The 20,773-nt window shown below is 42.0% G+C and overlaps 1 protein-coding gene across 1 annotated transcript in view; it reads left to right on the top strand.

The window, feature by feature from the left end:
- Positions 1–20,773, top strand: part of SRM (spermidine synthase) — a 50,402-nt gene that overhangs the window by 16,084 nt on the left and 13,545 nt on the right. Inside the window, exons 3-4 of the mRNA XM_088447804.1 lie at positions 7,230–7,322; positions 9,874–10,027. Of these exons, the coding sequence (XP_088303930.1) occupies positions 7,230–7,322; positions 9,874–10,027 (247 nt within the window). The remainder of the gene's footprint in view (positions 1–7,229; positions 7,323–9,873; positions 10,028–20,773) is intronic.

Below are 20,773 nucleotides of genomic sequence, written 5' to 3'. Positions count from 1 at the left end.
GTAAATGTGATTTATACACACAAATATGGACAAATGGCGGTATACACACCTCCATATACAAGTACATAAACACATACACATAAATATCTCAAATATAATGACACTAAGTCATATTAATGAAAATAGATGTAAATATGGATATAAAAATAAATGAGCCATATTCCTAACAATAGTATATAATAAACGGATTTCATGATAAACTAAAACGAAATACTGAATGAAGCAAAATCTATAAACCAAGGATTTAGAAATCTAACTCTGTTTCGTTTAGACCATCTGGGAATAAAGTGTGTATCCAATAAGATTCTCTGATACATAATTGTTTATATCTATCACCATCTCGTGATGAGGTGGGAATATGTTCAATAATGGTAGCTTTTAAGGTGTCCGGCTTAACTTCATGAGTGTGTAAAAAAAAAAAAAAAAAACGTGATACAGTTTTACTAAACGGTTGACAATATTCCGTCAATGTTCTAAAAACCTTAGTTTAAATGTATGCGTAGTTCGTCCAACATACTGAATTTTACAGGGACAAGATAATGCGTAAATCACAAAATCCATTTCACAATTCACAAGAGTTTATCTGAAACTTTGTCCCGGTTTTGTCTGAATAAAATGAATTTGGTTTATTGGCTATGTGTTTACAAGTTATACATCTACTATGATTGCATTTGTAGCAACCTTGTAGTTTAGGAATCCAGGGAAGGGTACCTGTATTATTAGTAGTATTGATTTGTAAAGGAATATTAAAATGACTAGACACTAATTTGCGTCTTAAACTATCAGTTTTTTAAAAAAAACAACAATCAGTTGTCACCAGTAACTCATTTTTTTTAAGACCGGGTCTAGTTTTAATATAGGGAAGTTCTTTTTGGTGATTATCTTTATTTTATAAGGCCAACTATCTTGTTTAGAAATAAATGCTGTTGAACCATTATATTTATCAATACTACGTATTTTATTTGTTTTATTAGTATTTTCAAGCAATAAAGTTGTTCTATCTAAGTTCATGGTTTCTTTCATCGCATTTTCTAATAATTCCAAAGGATAATCTTTCTTTGAAAGCATCAAGCATTCTAGATGCTTGTTCAACAAAACAAGGGGTCTCAGAGCAGTTGCGTCTTAATCGGCGCAATTGACCCTTAGGTATATTACTAAGCCAGGTTTGTTTTTGTTTTTTTGGTGGTTTACTTTTAAAATTTAAATGTTACAATACACCTTTTTGAAATGTGGATGTACAGATGACATTATCAATTATATCAACCTTAATGTCTTAAAAAAAAAAAAAAAAAAAAAAGTGTGGGGGTGGTGTACAGGTGAAGGACAAATTTAAATAATTGTTATTAAGGTGGTTAACAAAACTAGTGATAAATTATCCCCTTTCCAAACAAAAAATAATCTATATCTAGTGTAGAGGCCTAAGTTCACGCCAAATGGGCCATTCCAAATATACTCCTCCAATGCGCCCATATAGATGTTAGCATAGCTCTGCCCGAACCTAGTCCCCATCGTGGTGCCAAGGGTCTGTAAATAAAAAAATGTGATTTAAATGAAAACTTTAGAGAAAATAAAATCAATAGAAGAAATAATGTAACTTTATTGTTTCACTGACATCTCAAGATCCTACTCAAGGCTTTTTCTGACCATTTGGGTCCCCAAATCATGGGGTATGTTTGTATATAGCGATGAAACATAGCAGGTGAGTAAGTCATGATCACCTTGTCACTGAATATCTGTTAGTAATTTAAGGAACTGAGCAGTGTCTTTAAGATGGGATCTCAATGTAACAACCCCTGGCTGTAAATATAAATCCAAGTAATGTGACAAATTAGCCGTGAGAGACCCTTCACCAGATATAATAGGGTGCCCAGGTGGATTGTGTAGTGACTTGTGAATTTTGGGCAAATGATAATAAGTGGATGTAATAGGATGTGTAGGGAACAAAAAAGAAAAACCATTTTTTGTGATATCGCTTTCTAAAGCCCCCTGTAGCAGTTCTAAGAGTTCGCTCTGATATAATTTAGTAGGGTCACTTTGTAAGGTAGTGTAAAACTTTTTATCAGACTGATTGCTTCACACAGATAATCTGAAGTGTTTTGTACCACTACCTCCCCCCTTGTCTGCCGGCTTAATAGTTATAGTTTGATCTTTCTGAAGTTCCTTTCAAGGCTTTTCTCTCGAGGTGACAAATTTATCATTGTATTCAAATTCACTGTTTTAGTACAATTGGACTCAAATTCCTTTTAATGTCTTTTGATAAAAAGTTTCTATTGCTGCACTTTTATATTTCAATGGAAAAAATTGTGATTTATTCTTACATTTTCTAACAGTAGGGTCACTTGATGATCTAGTGATTATCAAAAATGGGTAAAAGCATATCTGGCTCAGAATCATTTTCCCTTAATAAACCAATTAATTCCTTTAATGGGATAATGTCACTTTCATCCAATTCATAAATGATTGGCATCGCTTCAGAATCCATAATAATAGTTGAACCTACAATTTTTTTTTTTTTTGTTTATTTAGATTCTTCAGTGAAAAATAACATTTACGACATATGTGAGAAATCTATTGATTTTAGTTCAACAAAAGGATCAAACATATTTATTTCTATTAGAACAAGGGGCAAATTTGAGTCCTTTTGAAAGTATGTCAATTTTGTCCTTCAGTTAGAATTTTATCTGAGAGGTTAAAAATACCTGTTCTCTTTTTAGATTTTTATCATTTATAATTTTTTTTTTATCTTCGAGGTGGTGATAGATATAAAAAATTATGTATCAGAGAATCTTATTGGATACACGCTTTATTCCCAGATGGTCTAAACGAAACAACAGAGTTAGATTTCTAAATCCTTGGTTTATAGATTTTGCTTCATTCACTATTTCGTTTTAGTTTATCATGAAATCCCTTTATTTATTATAGATTATTATGTATTATTGTTAGGAATATGGTTCATTTATTTTTATATCCATATTTACATCTCTTTTCATTAATATGACTTAGTGTTATTATATTTGAGATATTTAGTGAAGTTGGTATGTGTTTATGTACTTGTATATGGAGGTGCGTATACCACCATTTGTCCATATTTCTATGTGTATAAATCATTTATTTTATATTATATCATTATTATTATTTTCATTTTTATTAATTTTTTTTATTATAGGGATCATATATCTGATTGGTCTTGTACTTATATATTATAACTGTATTCATGATCTTATAATTGTAGTCCTGTGTTATATATTTTATTTAATTAGTGTTATTCCTGTCTTCTTAATTTTCTGAGAACACCACCTATAATTCATTAGAGTAATTGCTAGGTGGATATAAAATAGGCCCAAACTTCTATGGAGATCTTCTGAGGAAACCGGGAATCTTTTGAGCCTGGAGAAACGCATCAAGGGATCTCCTTCCACTGGACACAGAGCTGGTATATTTGTCCCCCATACCTGCACGGTCATTCAGCTGCAGAGAAAGTCAGCCAAGAGCAGAGTCTCTACCCACTTCCCGGAAAGGATTCTTACAGTCACAGAGCACAGAGCACGAGACCTGTTCAGCCGTACGGAGATCATCCAACCGCAAGCAGCTTGTCAGCGGCCTCCGTTATCACACCCGCAAATTACATCCAGGATCAGCCACACCAGGTTGGTGCGCCCGGTCCCAGTCTGGTACGGATCCCGGTGCACTTCCTACACTGGCTGGACGCCTTCCATAGTGTGAGTACTGGCATAATTGACAGGTGATTACAGCTCCCCGTATTTGGATCCTTTTGGTAACATTGTTCTACATGAGTTTGCTGACTATATCCACTTTGGTGGACTTATACAGAGCTTGTTTGTGAACTTTACCGACCACTGGACCTTGGATTGGTCCCACACCTTTATTCAATTGACCATTGCTCCTATATATCCCCTCATCCTACCAGTGTAGAATTTATTGTATGTTTTATACATTTTTATTGTCATGTTGCAATAAATTTGCATTAATTAGTGTGGTCACTTGATGAAACCAGCGCTCCACTCCTTCTTTTCCTATTGTTTCTCTTAGTAGGTGCAGATCCTGCCAGTGTGAGCTGCTTTGTTTTGTGAAGAGGCTCATTTTCTGACAGCGCCAGGTTGTGTTTTTAAGGTGATGTAATAGAGTAACAATTCCGTGGAGACTCTCTCGCCAGTCTCTACACTGTGCACTGTATGAATGGTAGATGGAAATTGTGCTTTGTATAATTACCATCCGGATACCGGAGCAGTGTGGTGGTGTCACACCGGGGCCAATGGTGCAGGCGCTTGTCGCTGACCTCTGCTGGGGCTTCTTTATGATGTTACTACCTCCAGGCATCTGTGCTTTGTATAATTACCATCCGGATACCGGAGCAGTGTGGTGGTGTCACACCGGGACCAATGGTGCAGGCGCCTGTCACTGACCTCTGCTGGGGCTTCTTTATGATGTTACTACCTCCAGGCATCTGTGCTTTGTATAATTACCATCCGGATACCGGAGCAGTGTGGTGGTGTCACACCGGGACCAATGGTGCAGGCGCCTGTCACTGACCTCTGCTGGGGCTTCTTTATGATGTTACTACCTCCAGGCATCTGTGCTTTGTATAATTACCATCCGGATACCGGAGCAGTGTGGTGGTGTCACACCGGGACCAATGGTGCAGGCGCCTGTCACTGACCTCTGCTGGGGCTTCTTTATGATGTTATTACCTCCAGGCATCTGTGCTTTGAAGCCAGGGTGTAAATAGTGATTGATGCCAGTAGGATGAAAGCTCCTGGTACACCGTGTGAGTCAGAGCCGATGATGGAAAAGAAGAGCAGCCGCTAACGTAATGGCGTAACCGGGTGTGGGGTGCGCAGCAGGAATCCGTATCTTCAATGCGTTTCTCTGCACACGGCAGCCTGTTCTCCCCTCCAGCTACAGATTGTTGGCTGTGACTCGCACGCTGTACCAGGAGCTTTCATCCTACTGGCATCAATCGCTATTTACACCCTGGCTCAGGGAGGCAGCAGCTTACATCTATGTGTATTTATTACCACCTTGCGCTAAGACTATATATTCTTTTATACCTCTTTTCCACCAAAAACCCAGGTCCGACCTGGGTTTTTGGACATGGTTCCAACCCTGGTCAGACCCATTTACACTGCACCTTTGATCTGGGTTACTCCCAGGTCAGCCCTGTTCACACTGAACTCAGGTCTGCCCTGCTACACCTGTGATGTCATAAAAAGTGGGAGGTGAATGCTCCACAACCACCAATCAGCTAATTTTAGGCATGACCTAGGTCAGATAACCCGGGTTACACCGTTTACACTGCACCATTAGCCGGGTCCATCCTGGGTCCAACCCTGGTAGCTACCTGGGTTGGATTGCTGGGTCACTTGACCCAGGTTTTTGCTCTGGTGTAAAAGGGGTATAACTTATCCTGCTCAGGTAAAGGCTTATGCCACTAATAACGCTTTCAGACATACAACCTGGGAATTTCCCTGCTCAGACCCGGGTTTTTACTAGAGACCCCCTTTCACACTATACCTGAAACCTGGGAATTTCTCTGGTCGACCCCATGGAGACATAAGCCTATCTGCTCTGGCATTCACTCGTACACACTCACACAATCACATACTCCTTCTCCAGCCACCAGACCTACCAACGGGCATTGTCTCTGTAGATAGTGTGTGCCAGCTGCTTCTCCACACTGCGGCACGGACCAGACTCCTCTTACCAATCCATCGGGTTACTTGGCCTTCACCCTTGTTATAGGGGCTGTGAAACCACTGATTCTCTCCCCAGACCCAACGCTGACTTTTTTTTTTTTTTTCTTCTTTCTTCTCCTATTGTAGGACTTCCTGTCCCCTCCTAGCAGCCCCAACTGGCCAATCGGAGGCCTCTAGGTGTGACCAGGGAGTAATATCCCAGGTAGCACCATTTAGATTAAACCTGGGTTGTCTACCTGGGATGAACCCTGGTCAATAGCAGGGGTGCGGACGCGGGAACAGGTTGGTGCCTTTCAGACATAAGCGAGACCTGGGTAGTTTGGCAAAATCCCAGGAATCTCGCCATCTCTGAAAGGGGTATAACTTACAATGCTGCATGGTCTAACTAATACTGCTTTTACAACTGATGACTGGGTCACACCCGGGATTATGTTCAGGTGCCCATCCCGGATGCAACCCCACCATACAGACAGGCGGCCCGACCCGGCACTTATGCCGTGTTGATTACTCCATTGGCGTCACATGGTTAGCCGGACAAGCGCCGGCTCTTCCTGTGCAGAGAACCGGACCCGGGTTGCACGCGTTCAACCCTTCTCATGACCAGGGTTGAAAGGCCTTGTCACTGGACCTGGCTTAGTTCAACCTGGCCCTTTCAAACAGCACAGTAACTCGGGTTATTGGAGCTGTCAGGGCAACTTTAGTGACGTTTCCGTTTCAGCGTTTACTGTCTACTTAACCATTGTGTTTGAGAAGATGATATGCCAACTAGGTCTGATCAGGCGGGCTTCTGTGCCAGGGCCTTGCAGCCAAATGGTGGTCATTTATTCACTGGTATTCTGTCACTTCTTCAGAGATGTGTTTGTATACATGTTGTGGGTGAGGCAAATCCATTGTGACCTAGTAATACTGGTCTATTCCTCCTAAGCTGCTCGTGTTACAGTTCTAACCCCCACATGGGTAAAGTGCTGTACGGTGCATTAAAGGTGTGTCCGTGTGTGTCCGTGTGTGTCCGTGTGTGTCCGTGTGTGTCCGTGTGTCCTTTTCCAGGAATCTGCCATCATGAAGCAGACTTGCAATTTAAAGTATGTGTTTTATGTTAGGAAATATTACTAGACGCTGCTTCTACTTGTTTTTGGTATTTTACACTCGTCTGCGCACAGAAGAAGGTACTGATTAGTAGTCATACATTTGTCTATGCAGTAAAACTTCTCATTAAAATAAATAATCTGTGCAAGGTACAGTATTAACCCTGATCCCAGACATGGCAGAATTGTGTGTGTATATATAATGTAATATTTCCGGTTCTGTATGATCATTCCCGTCAGCCGCTGCCCCAAGCTTACAGTCTAAATGGCGCAGGACTCGCGCTGTAGGGTGCATTTGTCTGGCAGTCTGTAGACAGTGAGAGGACACTACACAAACATGGGGAGAATCCAAGCATGATCCCAGTACAGAGGCAGCAATACTAGTCACTCTGCCACCATGCTATTGTGAACATGTATCTTCATCTGTTAGGTGCTGATCATCGGAGGGGGTGATGGCGGAGTCCTGAGAGAGGTGGTGAAGCATCCGTCTGTGGAGTCGGTGGTGCAGTGTGAGATTGACGAGGTAGGTTCAGGGCTTTTCCATCCGTCTATAATGCAGTATTCTCTATACATCCATTCATAGCAATGGAGACCGTCATGTAACGCATGAAAGCTAATCCTTGCCGACTCAAGCAATCGGCGTTCACTACACGTTTATTGGACGGCGACAGTCCTAGCACAAGTCGTCACCAGGATCAGCTATTGGGATGTAGTCAAAACTCGGACAATCAAAATGTCGTCAAAGCTAAAATAACTAGTTGACATATAGACAAATCTTAAGGGGTTGGCAACTAAAATGTCAACACATGGCTAAAATAATAACTAGCGGTGACCAGTAATCCTGTCTGGTCAGACTGATGCTAATTGCAATGATTGTAGTTGGCATAATACTATGGTTACATCAGATAATGTACCACTGACAGCTGCTGTGGAACCACACATACCAGCATGCCCTACCATAGATTTGCTGCTAGTGCCTGCTGAGACTGTTGCAGGTCATGCTGCTATCTCTAGTCCAACTGCAGCATGCATTTATTACCGTAGCCACTAAACCCCATCATGGTAGTGCTGCAGTTAGGGCATGCTGGTATGTGTAGTTCCACATCACTATACAGCGCCTCAGGCGCTGATCCCCTTCATAGTAGTGATAAATAAATAAAAATTGATCGTTCTAATCCCCTGTTTATTTGCGCAAAATTAATGACCAGCAAAGTATGTACGCCTGCCTATAGTGTGACTGCAGGGTATATAGCACGTACGTCTGCCTATAGTGTGACTGCAGGGTATATAGTATGTACGCCTGCCTATAGTGTGACTGCAGGGTATATAGCACGTACGCCTGCCTATAGTGTGACTGCAGGGTATATAGTATGTACGCCTGCCTATAGTGTGACTGCAGGGTATATAGCACGTACGCCTGCCTATAGTGTGACTGCAGGGTATATAGCACGTACGCCTGCCTATAGTGTGACTGCAGGGTATATAGCACGTACGCCTGCCTATAGTGTGACTGCAGGGTATATAGCACGTACGCCTGCCTATAGTGTGACTGCAGGGTATATAGCACGTACGCCTGCCTATAGTGTGACGGCAGGGTATATATATCGTACGTCTGCCTATAGTGTGACGGCAGGGTATATATATCGTACGTCTGCCTATAGTGTGACTGCAGGGTATATAGCACGTACGTCTGCCTATAGTGTGACTGCAGGGTATATAGCACGTACGTCTGCCTATAGTGTGACTGCAGGGTGTATAGAACGTACGTCTGCCTATAGTGTGACTGCAGGGTATATAGCACGTACGTCTGCCTATAGTGTGACTGCAGGGTATATAGCACGTACGTCTGCCTATAGTGTGACTGCAGGGTATATAGCATGTACGCCTGCCTATAGTGTGACTGCAGGGTGTATAGAACGTACGTCTGCCTATAGTGTGACTGCAGGGTGTATAGCACGTACGCCTGCCTATAGTGTGACTGCAGGGTATATAGCACGTACGCCTGCTTATAGTGTGACGGCAGGGTATATATATCGTACGCCTGCCTATAGTGTGACTGCAGGGTGTATAGAACGTACGTCTGCCTATAGTGTGACTGCAGGGTATATAGCACGTACGTCTGCCTATACTGTGACTGCAGGGTATATAGCACGTACGCCTGCCTATATTGTTAATGTCGACATTTTGGCCGCATTTTGTATGTCTGTGCAATTGACTATCCTGCTACTAGCACCTTCTATCTGCAATATTAACTTGATATTTAAAACCATTTTGTGTCTTTAAACAGAGGTCTGTTAATAATGAAAAGTGTGTATGTATATACCCTGCAGTCACACTATAGGCAGGTGTACGTGCTATATACCCTGCAGTCACACTATAGGCAGGTGTACGTGCTATATACCCTGCAGTCACACTATAGGCAGGTGTACGTGCTATATACCCTGCAGTCACACTATAGGCAGGTGTACGTGCTATACACCCTGCAGTCACACTATAGGCAGATGTACGTGCTATACACCCTGCAGTCACACTATAGGCAGGCGTACGTGCTATATACCTTGCAGTCACACTATAGGCAGGTGTACGTGCTATACACCCTGCAGTCACACTATAGGCAGGCGTACGTGCTATATACCTTGCAGTCACACTATAGGCAGGTGTACGTGCTATACACCCTGCAGTCACACTATAGGCAGGTGTACGTGCTATATACCTTGCAGTCACACTATAGGCAGGTGTACGTGCTATACACCCTGCAGTCACACTATAGGCAGGCGTACGTGCTATATACCTTGCAGTCACACTATAGGCAGGTGTACATGCTATATACCCTGCAGTCACACTATAGGCATTGGATGGGTATGCTGGATAATTCGGCATGCCTGGCCAATCCGTATCTTCAGATCAGTCACGCACATGCACAGTACAATTATCTGGACAATTCTCTGATATTAGGCAGATCGCCCAGAACACCCGGTTGAACTCTGGCTGGACGCTGACAGTCGGGGCCTCTTCCTTGCTCGAGTTGCCTACTTTGTATCTTCTAAGAATGTCTTTCCTTCATTAACCTCCAGGAGGTCATCAACGTCTCAAAGCAGTATCTCCCCGGAATGGCAATGGGGTACTCCAGTCCTAAGCTCACCTTACATGTTGGTGATGGTTTCCAGTTCATGAAACAGAACCAGGATGTTTTTGATGTTATCCTGACAGACTCTTCTGATCCTGTAGGTAAGATGCTGCTTTCTAAGGCAACCAATAGATGGCGCTCTTACTACTTGCAATTTAGTTCAACATATTTGTAAGCATGATGTTACATGTAGTACAGAGCATGCATGTTCTTACTATGTAATAAGATTTGTCTACGATATTCATATAATCTAGAAACTTTTCTTTGTAAAAATAAGACTATCATGCACGTACACGTCGTACTTTCTAGTTTTCTTTAAAAATTAGATGTATTTTTATTTATTTTTAAATTTGGTCGTATGGTGTATATAATTTTTACATCCTGTACAGGTTTCCCAACAAAGGTCTGAAAACGCTGAATAAAAATTGCATGTAGTATGTTCAGTAGATGAAGTTTACAGTCCTTTTTTAGACCAGAGTTTCCATAACGCGGTCCTCAAGGCTCCCCAACAGTTTAGGTTTTAGAGAGATCCATGGTTGAGCATAGGTTGTTAAATCAAATTGACTGAGTTACTAATTAAGTCACCTATGGTTTGGAACCTCTTCTATAGACTGTAAGCTCCATGAGCAAGGGCCTCACTCCCTCTGCCTCCTCTACAGGCTCTCTACCCCCGGACTCCACCCCTCCCTCTGCCTCCTCTGCAGGCTCTCTACCCCTGGACTCCACCCCTCCCTCTGCAGGCTCTCTACCCCTGGACTCCACCCCTCCCTCTGCCTCCTCTGCAGGCTCTTTACCCCTGGACTCCACCCCTCCCTCTGCAGGCTCTCTACCCCTGGACTCCACCCCTCCCTCTGCCTCCTCTGCAGGCTCTCTACCCCTGGACTCCACCCCTCCCTCTGCCTCCTCTGCAGGCTCTCTACCCCTGGACTCCACCCCTCCCACTGCCTCCTCTGCAGGCTCTCTACCCCTGGACTCCACCCCTCCCTCTGCCTCCTCTGCAGGCTCTCTACCCCCGGACTCCACCTCTCCCTCTGCCTCCTCTGCAGGCTCTCTACCCTCGGACTCCACCTCTCCCTCTGCCTCCTCTGCAGGCTCTCTACCCCCGGACTCCACCCCTTCCTCTGCAGGCTCTCTACCCCCGGACTCCACCCCTTCCTCTGCAGGCTCTCTACCCCCGGACTCCACCCCTTCCTCTGCAGGCTCTCTACCCCCGGACTCCACCCCTTCCTCTGCAGGCTCTCTACCCCCGGACTCCACCCCTCCCTCTGCAGGCTCTCTACCCCCGGACTCCACCCCTCCCTCTGCCGGCTCTCTACCCCTGGACTCCACCCCTCCCTCTGCCGGCTCTCTACCCCTGGACTCCACCCCTCCATTTTGTTTCTCCAGACGACCTAGGCCCATTATCTGTGCAGGTTTCAGCTTACGCTGAATATTTCCATTGCACCAGTGGCTGTGTTGAGACTTATAGCGCTATTTGTTACTTGTCTACTGTATTGTACTGTCTTATTGTTTTGCCCTCAGTACGGCGCTGCAGACAACGTGTGGGGCCCTATACATTTTAATAATTTTGGCTATTTGTTGCAGTTGATTCTCCTCCTACTTATAAAGGTAATATATATAGTCAGACCGCACTGGTAAAAGGGACTGCTTGCTGTGTTATCCCTCTGATGCTGTAAGGAGAGACCTCCAGACAATGCATTTCAGCAGACAGCACTGGTAAAAGGGACTGCTTGCTGCGTTATCCCTCTGATGCTGTAAGGAGAGACCTCCAGACAATGCATTTCAGCAGACAGCACTGGTAAAAGGGACTGCTTGCTGCGTTATCCCTCTGATGCTGTAAGGAGAGACCTCCAGACAATGCATTTCAGGAAACGGCACTGGTAAAAGGGACTGCTTGCTGCGTTATCCCTCTGATGCTGTAAGGAGAGACCTCCAGACAATGCATTTCAGGAGGCAGCACTCAATTGTTTTCGCTCGCCTGATCTCCAGTCTAAAGTGACAGGAGATCGCAGGGCACTAGTCAATTGATGGCGATTATTGCGCTGCTCGTGCCCATAGAGGTCGGCTTTAGCAGTGTAAAAAGGCTACCCCGACCAAAGTGCTGGGCGCCATTGCGAAAATTGCCGTTTGGCCACCCGAATGGGTCACTCTTCGCCCATTTCAGCTCGCACCCCTTGGGAGGTGTGAGCTGAAATGGTGCGCCGGAAGCTGATTACATCTGACAAGAGCAACAATTGAATAGCAATTGAATACTGCCCATAGACACATCAACCTGAACCAGCTGGGTTGTGACTATGCGCACCATGGTCACTTACCAATAAATACACCATTTCATTGCCACCACGAAAGTAGCTTCATGGAGTCTCTGCGTTCTACGTACAGAAATTAATATTTCACACGGGAATGTAGCCTCAGGTTCAGTCTGAATCACAGAGAATATGCTAGATTAAATGTGTTTAATAAAATGACGTACAGATTAACATGCAAGCCGTTTCAGGAAATAAAAGTAGTAACATAGAATTTCAGGACACTTACAACAGAGACCTTAGGAACTTTCTGCTGTGTGGGAGGGAGGGGGGGGGCTTCACAAGATATTTAGGAGCATTCCCAGCACACAGCTGATCCCCCACCCCCCCCAATGAATGGACATTGGTTGTTGGTGGACATTAAACTCTGTTCTCTGTGAGGAATGTACTTCACCCATGATGTGAGATTTCTCCCTGGCTCTCGCGCTTCCCCTGCTGTGAGGAGGCCACACATTCTGTTTACGGCCTGAGAGGTGTAAAAGGCCACATACAGATGTCCCTTGGCTTAGTGCAATGACTTGGACTGCTAATTACATACTTGCAATCGACCTACAGAACATATCTTGATACAACCTGGAGTTTGCACATTCCCTTGTTTTGGGATCAGATAACGTGAATGATCGACAGGATTGCACAGCCCGAAGAGCTGCCTTGTCTCATGGCAGAAGGCAAACTTTAGCTGGGGAATAAAAGCTAACTGGGGATGAGTGAGCTCAAGGTCGGTTCTGACTCCAGAACCACCTGACAGAATAAGAGCGTCCCCGAAACTCTTTAACTGCAAAGAATACGGGTTCCCACCAGACCTTCTACCCTGTGGTAGATGCAGGAAGAGTGTTTCCATACCCTAATAATTGAGATGAGATGATTTAAGAATCTAACTCTGTTAGAGTGTGCTACTTTTGGAAATTATGAAAAAAGGGCTACCAGAGGTCCCCCATATCCACATATTGGGGTACACACAGATGAGGAGACTACATGTCTGGCTGTGGGCACTTGGCTCTCCGTATGTTTCCTGAGTATTTATCCAGGTGTACTTCTCACATATGGCTGGAATAAGATCCTACTTCCATTGCAAGATCCAAAAGACACTTATCCTATACTGGTGCACACATGATGTTCTGTAGCCATGGCTCCTGAGAAGTATGGGTGGTGAGAGGGTCTGCCCTCCATCCTCATTGTGGTCACCTACTAAACCATCCACCACCAGGAATGTAATCTGGATGGTGCTAGAGGTTCCATAAGATCATTAGCACTATTACACCTGTGCATTACCTGATGTGAGCTGGTTACAAGGTGCCTGGGTCAGGTTATTGCATGATTGTCATTCAAGTGGGGATTCACAGCGCTCTTAGTCATTTCTGTGATTTGTCCCTAGCTGGTCCACTAGTAGAGGTATCCCACCCTCTCTGGGTAATTCGTTAATTGAATATTAGTGGTTCGCTCTGGGGCAATATTAATGTGTAGATAAGTGAATCTGAATTGAAATTGAATGAAAGTAACTTGATTGCTATTTGTTTGCAGGACATTGTGCAATTTAAATACCAAAGTCCCAACTTTAAATCTGTAGGTAGGGCGTTATTAAAAAATATTAAATCACTGGCTGAATGATGTGCGTTGCTTGTCCCTGAACGGGATTATGTATGGCCAAAAGTTCTGCTGTCTCTCATGGAGGAGTGTTTTTAAATAGTCCCAGTAAATTATCAGCTCTTGAAAAGTTTGTTGTGATATCTGTAGGATGGGTGTTCTTAGTGTGCTTCAAGGTATCAGAACCGCCTTATCCTCCTCTCCACCTCAAATACAATATCACAGTATCAGGGATCTTAGTGAACACTATAATGCAGGTAGGTAAGAATTGCTATGTACTTACCCCGTATGCTGTGTTGCTCCTGCTGGTTCTCCTTGTCCTGGTGCTTTTGTGGATGTTAATGAGGGGATTGGGTAAATGTGAATGGCTGCTGCACAATGACTCATGTTATAAATTACTACAGACTCCAGTCTGATATAAACTGCTTTATTGTAAGTATACTGGGGACTCCGATTAGTCTTAACATCTAAATAAAAAAGCTCCCTGTACATAGGAAGCATGGAACTATAAAAGTAGCCAAATGTGCTGATTATACAGAAAAAAAGTGTCTCTCATGGAAGTCCCGTCAATAGGGGGTGTGGCCCAACGCGTTTCATCTGATTTTTGCTGACTTTCAAGGGTGCCCACCCTTCTCTTTAGTGTCTTTATATAGGTACTTGATGGGTGGCTGTGTCTGGGGCTTCAGTGTGTGCTGTGCGCACTTCCGGGTTACGAGAGCGCGTCACAACCTATCAGTGCTGAAGTTATCACTGGCACTAGAGTGTGCATATGAGTCCCCGTTTTCCTACCACACATGCGCGGTCTTTGGTGGCCATTTTGTCATGGTTTCTACCATACCTAACATTACATCCTATTGTAAGTGTTTTAACACTGCCACTAGAGTTTGTGCATAGAGCCCAGTAACTCCAGCGGCCATTTTGCCTATGGCTGATTACAATGGTGTAGCTTATGAATCAGAAGGTGGCCATCTTAGTGGATAGTAATGGTTCTATTTCCCATCATATCTATTATTCATATAATTGCCATCTTGTTGGTGTGTTAGACCTGTATAGATATATATCTAATGCTATTTTACATGCGGCAGCCATCTTTATGGTTGGTTGTACTGCAGATATTAATAAGATCATCCTCTCCTTCTGATTATAATATCCATATTTTAGGATATAGTGCAATTTTAAATCTTCGTGAACCTATCACCTTATATCATAAAATAGGATAACCCCTATTTCCCTTTTATGCAGCTTATTGTATCATTTGAGTTTTTTTATATATAACAGGGAATATTTAGGAAATAGAGAAATTTATTGCAGAGTATTTATATGATCGTGATTAATATAGTACATTGAGGAATCTTAGGCATTATGTTGTACAAAAATATAAATGAATAAAAGAAACCAAAATGAGGAACTTGGTCTCTTGTATAACCATATGCATGTTTGTGCAATTACATACAGTCAGGTGCATAAATATTGGGACATTGACAGAATTTTCATATTTTGGCCTCTATTCACCACCACAATGGCTTTGAAATGAAACAAACAAGATGTGCTTTACCTGCAGACTTTCAGATTTAATTTGAGGGTAATTGCATCCAAATCAGGTGAACTGCGTAGGAATTACAACGGTTTCTATATGTGCCTCCCACTTTTTAAGGGGCCATAAGTAATGGGACTATCAACTCAAAAGCTATTTAATGGACAGGTGTGGGCTATTCCCTCGTTATTTCATTATCAATTAAGCAGGTAAAAGGTCTGGAGTTGATTCTAGGTGTGACATTTGCATTTGGAATCAGTTGCTGTCGACTCTCAATATGAGATCCAAAGAGCTGTCACTATCAGTGAAGCAAGCCATCATTAGGCTGAAAAATCAAAACAAACCCATCAGAGAGATAGCAAAAACATTAGATGTGGCCAAATCAACTGTTCGATGCATTCTCTCTTTTTAAGAATGTTCCAGAGAGCTCAGCAACACCAAAAGACCCGGAAGACCACGGAAAACAACTGTGGTAGATGACAGAAGAATTATTTCCCTGGTGAAGAACAACCCCTTCACAACAGTTGGCCAAATCAAGAACACTCTCCAGGAGGTAGGTGTATATGTATCAAAGTCAACAATCAAGAGAAGACTTCACAAGAGTGAATATAGAGGGTTCAGCACAAGATGTAAACCATTGGTGAGCCACAAAAACAGGAAGACCAGATTAGAGTTTGCCAAACAACATCTAAAAAAGCCATTACAGTTCTGGAACAACATCCTATGGACAGATGAGACAAAGATCAACTTGTACCAGAGTGATGGGAAGAGAAGAGTATGGAGAAGGAAAGGAACTGCTCATGATCCAAAACATACCACCTCCTCAGTGAAGCATGGTGGTGGTAGTGTCATGGCGTGGGCATGTATGGCTGCCAATGGAACTGGTTCCGTTGTATTTATTGATGATATGACTGCTGACAAAAGCAGCAGAATGAATTCTGAAGTGTTTCGGGCAATATTATATGCTCATATTCAGTCAAATGCTTCAGAACTCCTTGGACGGCGCTTCATTGTGCAGATGGACAATGACCCGAAGCATACTGCAAAAGCAACCAAAGACTTTTTAAGGCTAAAAAGTGGAATGTTATGCAATTGCCAAGTCAATCCCCTGACCTGAATCTGATTGAGCATGCATTTCACTTGATGAAGACAAAACTGAAGGGAAAATGCCCCAAGAACAAGCAGGAACTGAAGACATTTGCTGTAGAGGCCTGGCAGAGCATCACCAGGGATGAAACCCAGTGTCTGGTGATGTCTATGCGTTCCAGACTTCAGGCTGTAATTGCCTGCAAAGGATTTGCAACAAAGTATTAAAAAGTGAAAGTTAGATTTAGGATTGTTTAGTTTGTCCCATTACTTTTGGCCCCTTAAAAAGTGGGAGGCACATATAGAGACCGTTGTAATTCATACTGTTCACCTGATTTGGATGTAATTACCCTCAAATTAAATCTGAAAGTCTGCAGGTAAAGCACATCTTGTGTGTTTCATTTCAAAGCCATTGTGGTGGTGAATAGAGGCCAAAATATGAAAATTATGTCAATGTCCCAATATTTATGCACCTGACTGTATATAGTTATATAGGGTGTTAGCTTGTCAGACTCTTCTTCTTATTGATTTTGTTAATCAATTGATCAATCTTCGTTATTTCTATATACAGGTCGTTCTTAATTGGATAGTAAGTTCCTTGTTAACTAATTCTCACCTATGTCATATAGGTGATTAAGCCTAGCCTTCTGAATGATATTTGCCTATTAATGAGGATATGTATCCACCGTAGTTGGCTATGCATTACAGATGACTGGATCTATATTTAATCCTTCTGGTATTAAAGTCCGTAGGTTGAAAATCCACCTGCTTTCTATTTTGTCAATTCTAGAGTTGTGATCGCCACCCCTCCCAGGTCGGTACAACTTGATCTATTTCTGTAATTTTTAGTCCCTTGGGGTTCATATCGTGTTTGTTCTTTAAGTGTTCTGACACATTATGTTGTTCAAACCCTTTCTTAATATTACGGATGTGCTCTCCAACCCTAATCTTCAAACTTCTAGTGGTGCATCCTACATACTGTAGCTGACATGGGTATTCTAGAATGTAGATAATGTTTTTGCTATTACAGCTTGTAATGCAGGACATTGTGCAATTTAAATACCAATCAAGTTACTTTCATTCAATTTCAATTCAGATTCACTTATCTACACATTAATATTGCCCCAGAGCGCACCACTAATATTCAATTAACGAATTACCCAGAGAGGGCGGGATACCTCTACTAGTAGAGCAGCTAGGGACAAATCACAGAAAATATCCCATTTTACAGCTGCCTAGTCTATACAGGATCAACCACATAGGGGCTTATTAGATGCACGAGACACAAGAAGTGATAGGCAAGTACATTATTCTCAGAATTAGGAGATGGGGAGAAATTAGAACCAGAGAATGACATTTCTTTTTTCAATTCCTTCCTTCAACTGGAAAAGCTTCTAGCCAAAGAGACCAGACTGGTGGTATTTAAATACACTAAAATGGTACCAGGAACAAAATATTATACCTAAAAAGGACATAAGATAAAAAAAGCTCCAACACATAATCGGGATAAAGAATTCATCGGTAAATGGGAAGGCGTTCTGAAGGAGCGTTCACACAAACTCATAGATCTGATCATCACTACTAGACAAACTGAAATAAAAACATTAGATCAGAAACTAGAACCACATAAAACAGACGAGGAATCTAAAACCTTAGAAACACTCATCTCAAATAGATTAAAGAAAAGAGGATGATATTGTTGAGACGAAAAAATCCAAAATATTAAAGGATAAATTTGGAGTACACAAACCCTCTCGACACTTACTGGGAGTTAAGACAAATCAAAATAAAATAAAAAGTATAAAAAAAGAGGAATCAAAGCAATAAAAATATCACAACAAGGAATGAAGGAACCCCCATTTATAAAAAATTACGATTGACATAACAGTATATGACTAAACCTACATGCAAAACAACTGACAGGAGCTACCGGAAATAGATTTATTGAACCTCGCCAAACATAGTGAAGACAAATTAGACTGCTCTTGTGTCTTTTATAGTGTAGATGGAAAAGCGAACGATGAGGACTTTGTAAATACAGTTAGATGTTCATTTGAACAAGGATGGTGGGACCTTCTCGTCACTAACATTCAAATAGGGACTAGAAAACAATTAGACAAAGTTAGGACTTTTGAATATGATATTCCAGGAGTCATCAATAAAAACACTACGCAAACTCTTTTTGAAACCATACAAGAAGATCTAAAAAATGATCTGACCATTTTGTAGCTGTATTTAGAACTAGGGACCAAAATATGCATGACGGACCAAAAAATAATGACACCAAACAAAAGGAAATTAGACACAGAAGGGGATGCAGGGGAGGGAAAAAAGCAGAACAGAAATCAAGGAATGAACAGCACCTCACCAATAGGTATCTGAGTAAGAAAACATTAACATCTTCACAGACCACACTACTCAATAAAGGGTGGAAATTTGCCCCCAGTAATCAATTAGATAAATTTGAAACATATTTAGATGTTAAGAAATTTACTCGGAAACTAACCATAAAGAAATATTTCATGGATCAGAATACAGCCATCATAAATAATTACCAAACGGACAAATATCAACATACAAATCTGAGGCCACAATCTAAATTTAATCCATGTCACTTAAAAGGGAATTTTGTCCAGACACTTGAGAAAGGCGGCGTACAAGATTTACACAGACTAAAAAATAAAACCATGGGAATGTGTAGTAATCTAACGAAAGAAGAGATCAATGCATTACAGGAATTAGAGAAGGATAGCGCAATAGTGATCAGATAAAGGGGGGGATCGTGATATTGAATAAGGAAGAGGCTTACAACAGCCTTACCGACACAAACGCATACCATAAACTAAAGGGAGACCCCACATGCAAATTTCAGAAAGAATTAGATAAGATACTGCAGGAAGGTAAATCTATTGGTATTCAAACATGAATTCGAGTTTCAGGAACAACCAACCCGTAATCCCCGTGTTTTACTATTTGCCCAAAATACACAAGGACAGCAGTAACCCCCAGGTAGACCCATCACCTCAGGGATAAATTCACTAACCACTTCACTTTCACAATACATAGATCACTTTCACAATACATAGATCACTTTCACAATACATAGATCACTTTCACAATACATAGATCACTTTCACAATACATAGATCACTTTCACAATACATAGATCACTTTCACAATACATAGATCACTTTCACAATACATAGATCACTTTCTGCAGAGAACCGAAATCACATCTCAGGGTTACTACTCAGACCCTCAACACCCTGCAGAATCTGGAGTGGAAGGCAGATTACTGGCTAGCGACTGTGTGTGTGTGTGTGTGTGTGTGTGTGTGTGTGTGTGTGTGTGTGTGTGTGTGTGTGTGTGTGTGTGTGTGTTGAGATGCGATGCATCACGATCATATACTTGTGTATAAGTCGACCCGAATGTAAGCCAAGGTACCTAATTTTACCACAAAAAACTGGGAAAACTTATTGACTCGAGTATAAGCCGAGGGAGGGATTTTTCAGCACAAAAAATGTGCTGAAAAACTCCGGCTTATACGTGAGCATATACGGTAAGTACTCTGCAATAAATTTCTTTCCTAACTATTCCCTATTTTTATATATAAAAAAACTCAAACAAACAATTATACAATAAGCTGCATAAAGGGAAATAGGGGTTATCCTATTTTATGATATAAGGTGATAGGTTCACTTAGAGATTTATAATTGCACTATAGTGCAGTTAATTAACCTAAAATATGGATATTACAATCAGAAGGAGAGGATGATCTTATTAATATCTGCAGTACAACCAACCATAAAGATGGCTGCCGCATGTAAAATAGCATTAGAGAATATATATATATATATAATATATGAGAGTTTTTGTAGGGGTGCACTCACCAGACTTCAAACAGGAGTTCAAAAGATCAGCTTTATTCCAAACAATGCTATTCCTACGTTTCGGTCCTCTTGGGACCTTTGTCAAGGTGTAATAATCAACTACATACAACATCCTTAAATACCCCTACACCCTCCCCTAGAGACAGTACACAAACACATATAGAAAACAAGACATGGACACATTTAGTATTACAGCAACCTGCATCCCCTTATTAATAGTCTGCTTATCCACGGAATGTATCACCGTAGCTTACATATCTCTGGGTCCAGCACAATTAGCCACAACCAACAGCTGAATGCTGTGGGCGGCGTCTCCATAGCCCACGTGGTTTGTGCATAGGGCTTCTCATACTCGTCTATATGGACGAGTATGAGAAGCGATATATTTACCCGAGGTTTGGAGGTAGCATTGCATATTATAAACGCTACATAGATGATGTGTTCATT

Source organism: Taudactylus pleione, unplaced genomic scaffold (assembly GCF_031769625.1).
Source record: "Taudactylus pleione unplaced genomic scaffold, aTauple2 ptg000441l, whole genome shotgun sequence".
NCBI lineage: Eukaryota > Metazoa > Chordata > Amphibia > Anura > Myobatrachidae > Taudactylus > Taudactylus pleione.
This window is presented reverse-complemented; position numbering and strand designations above follow the sequence as displayed.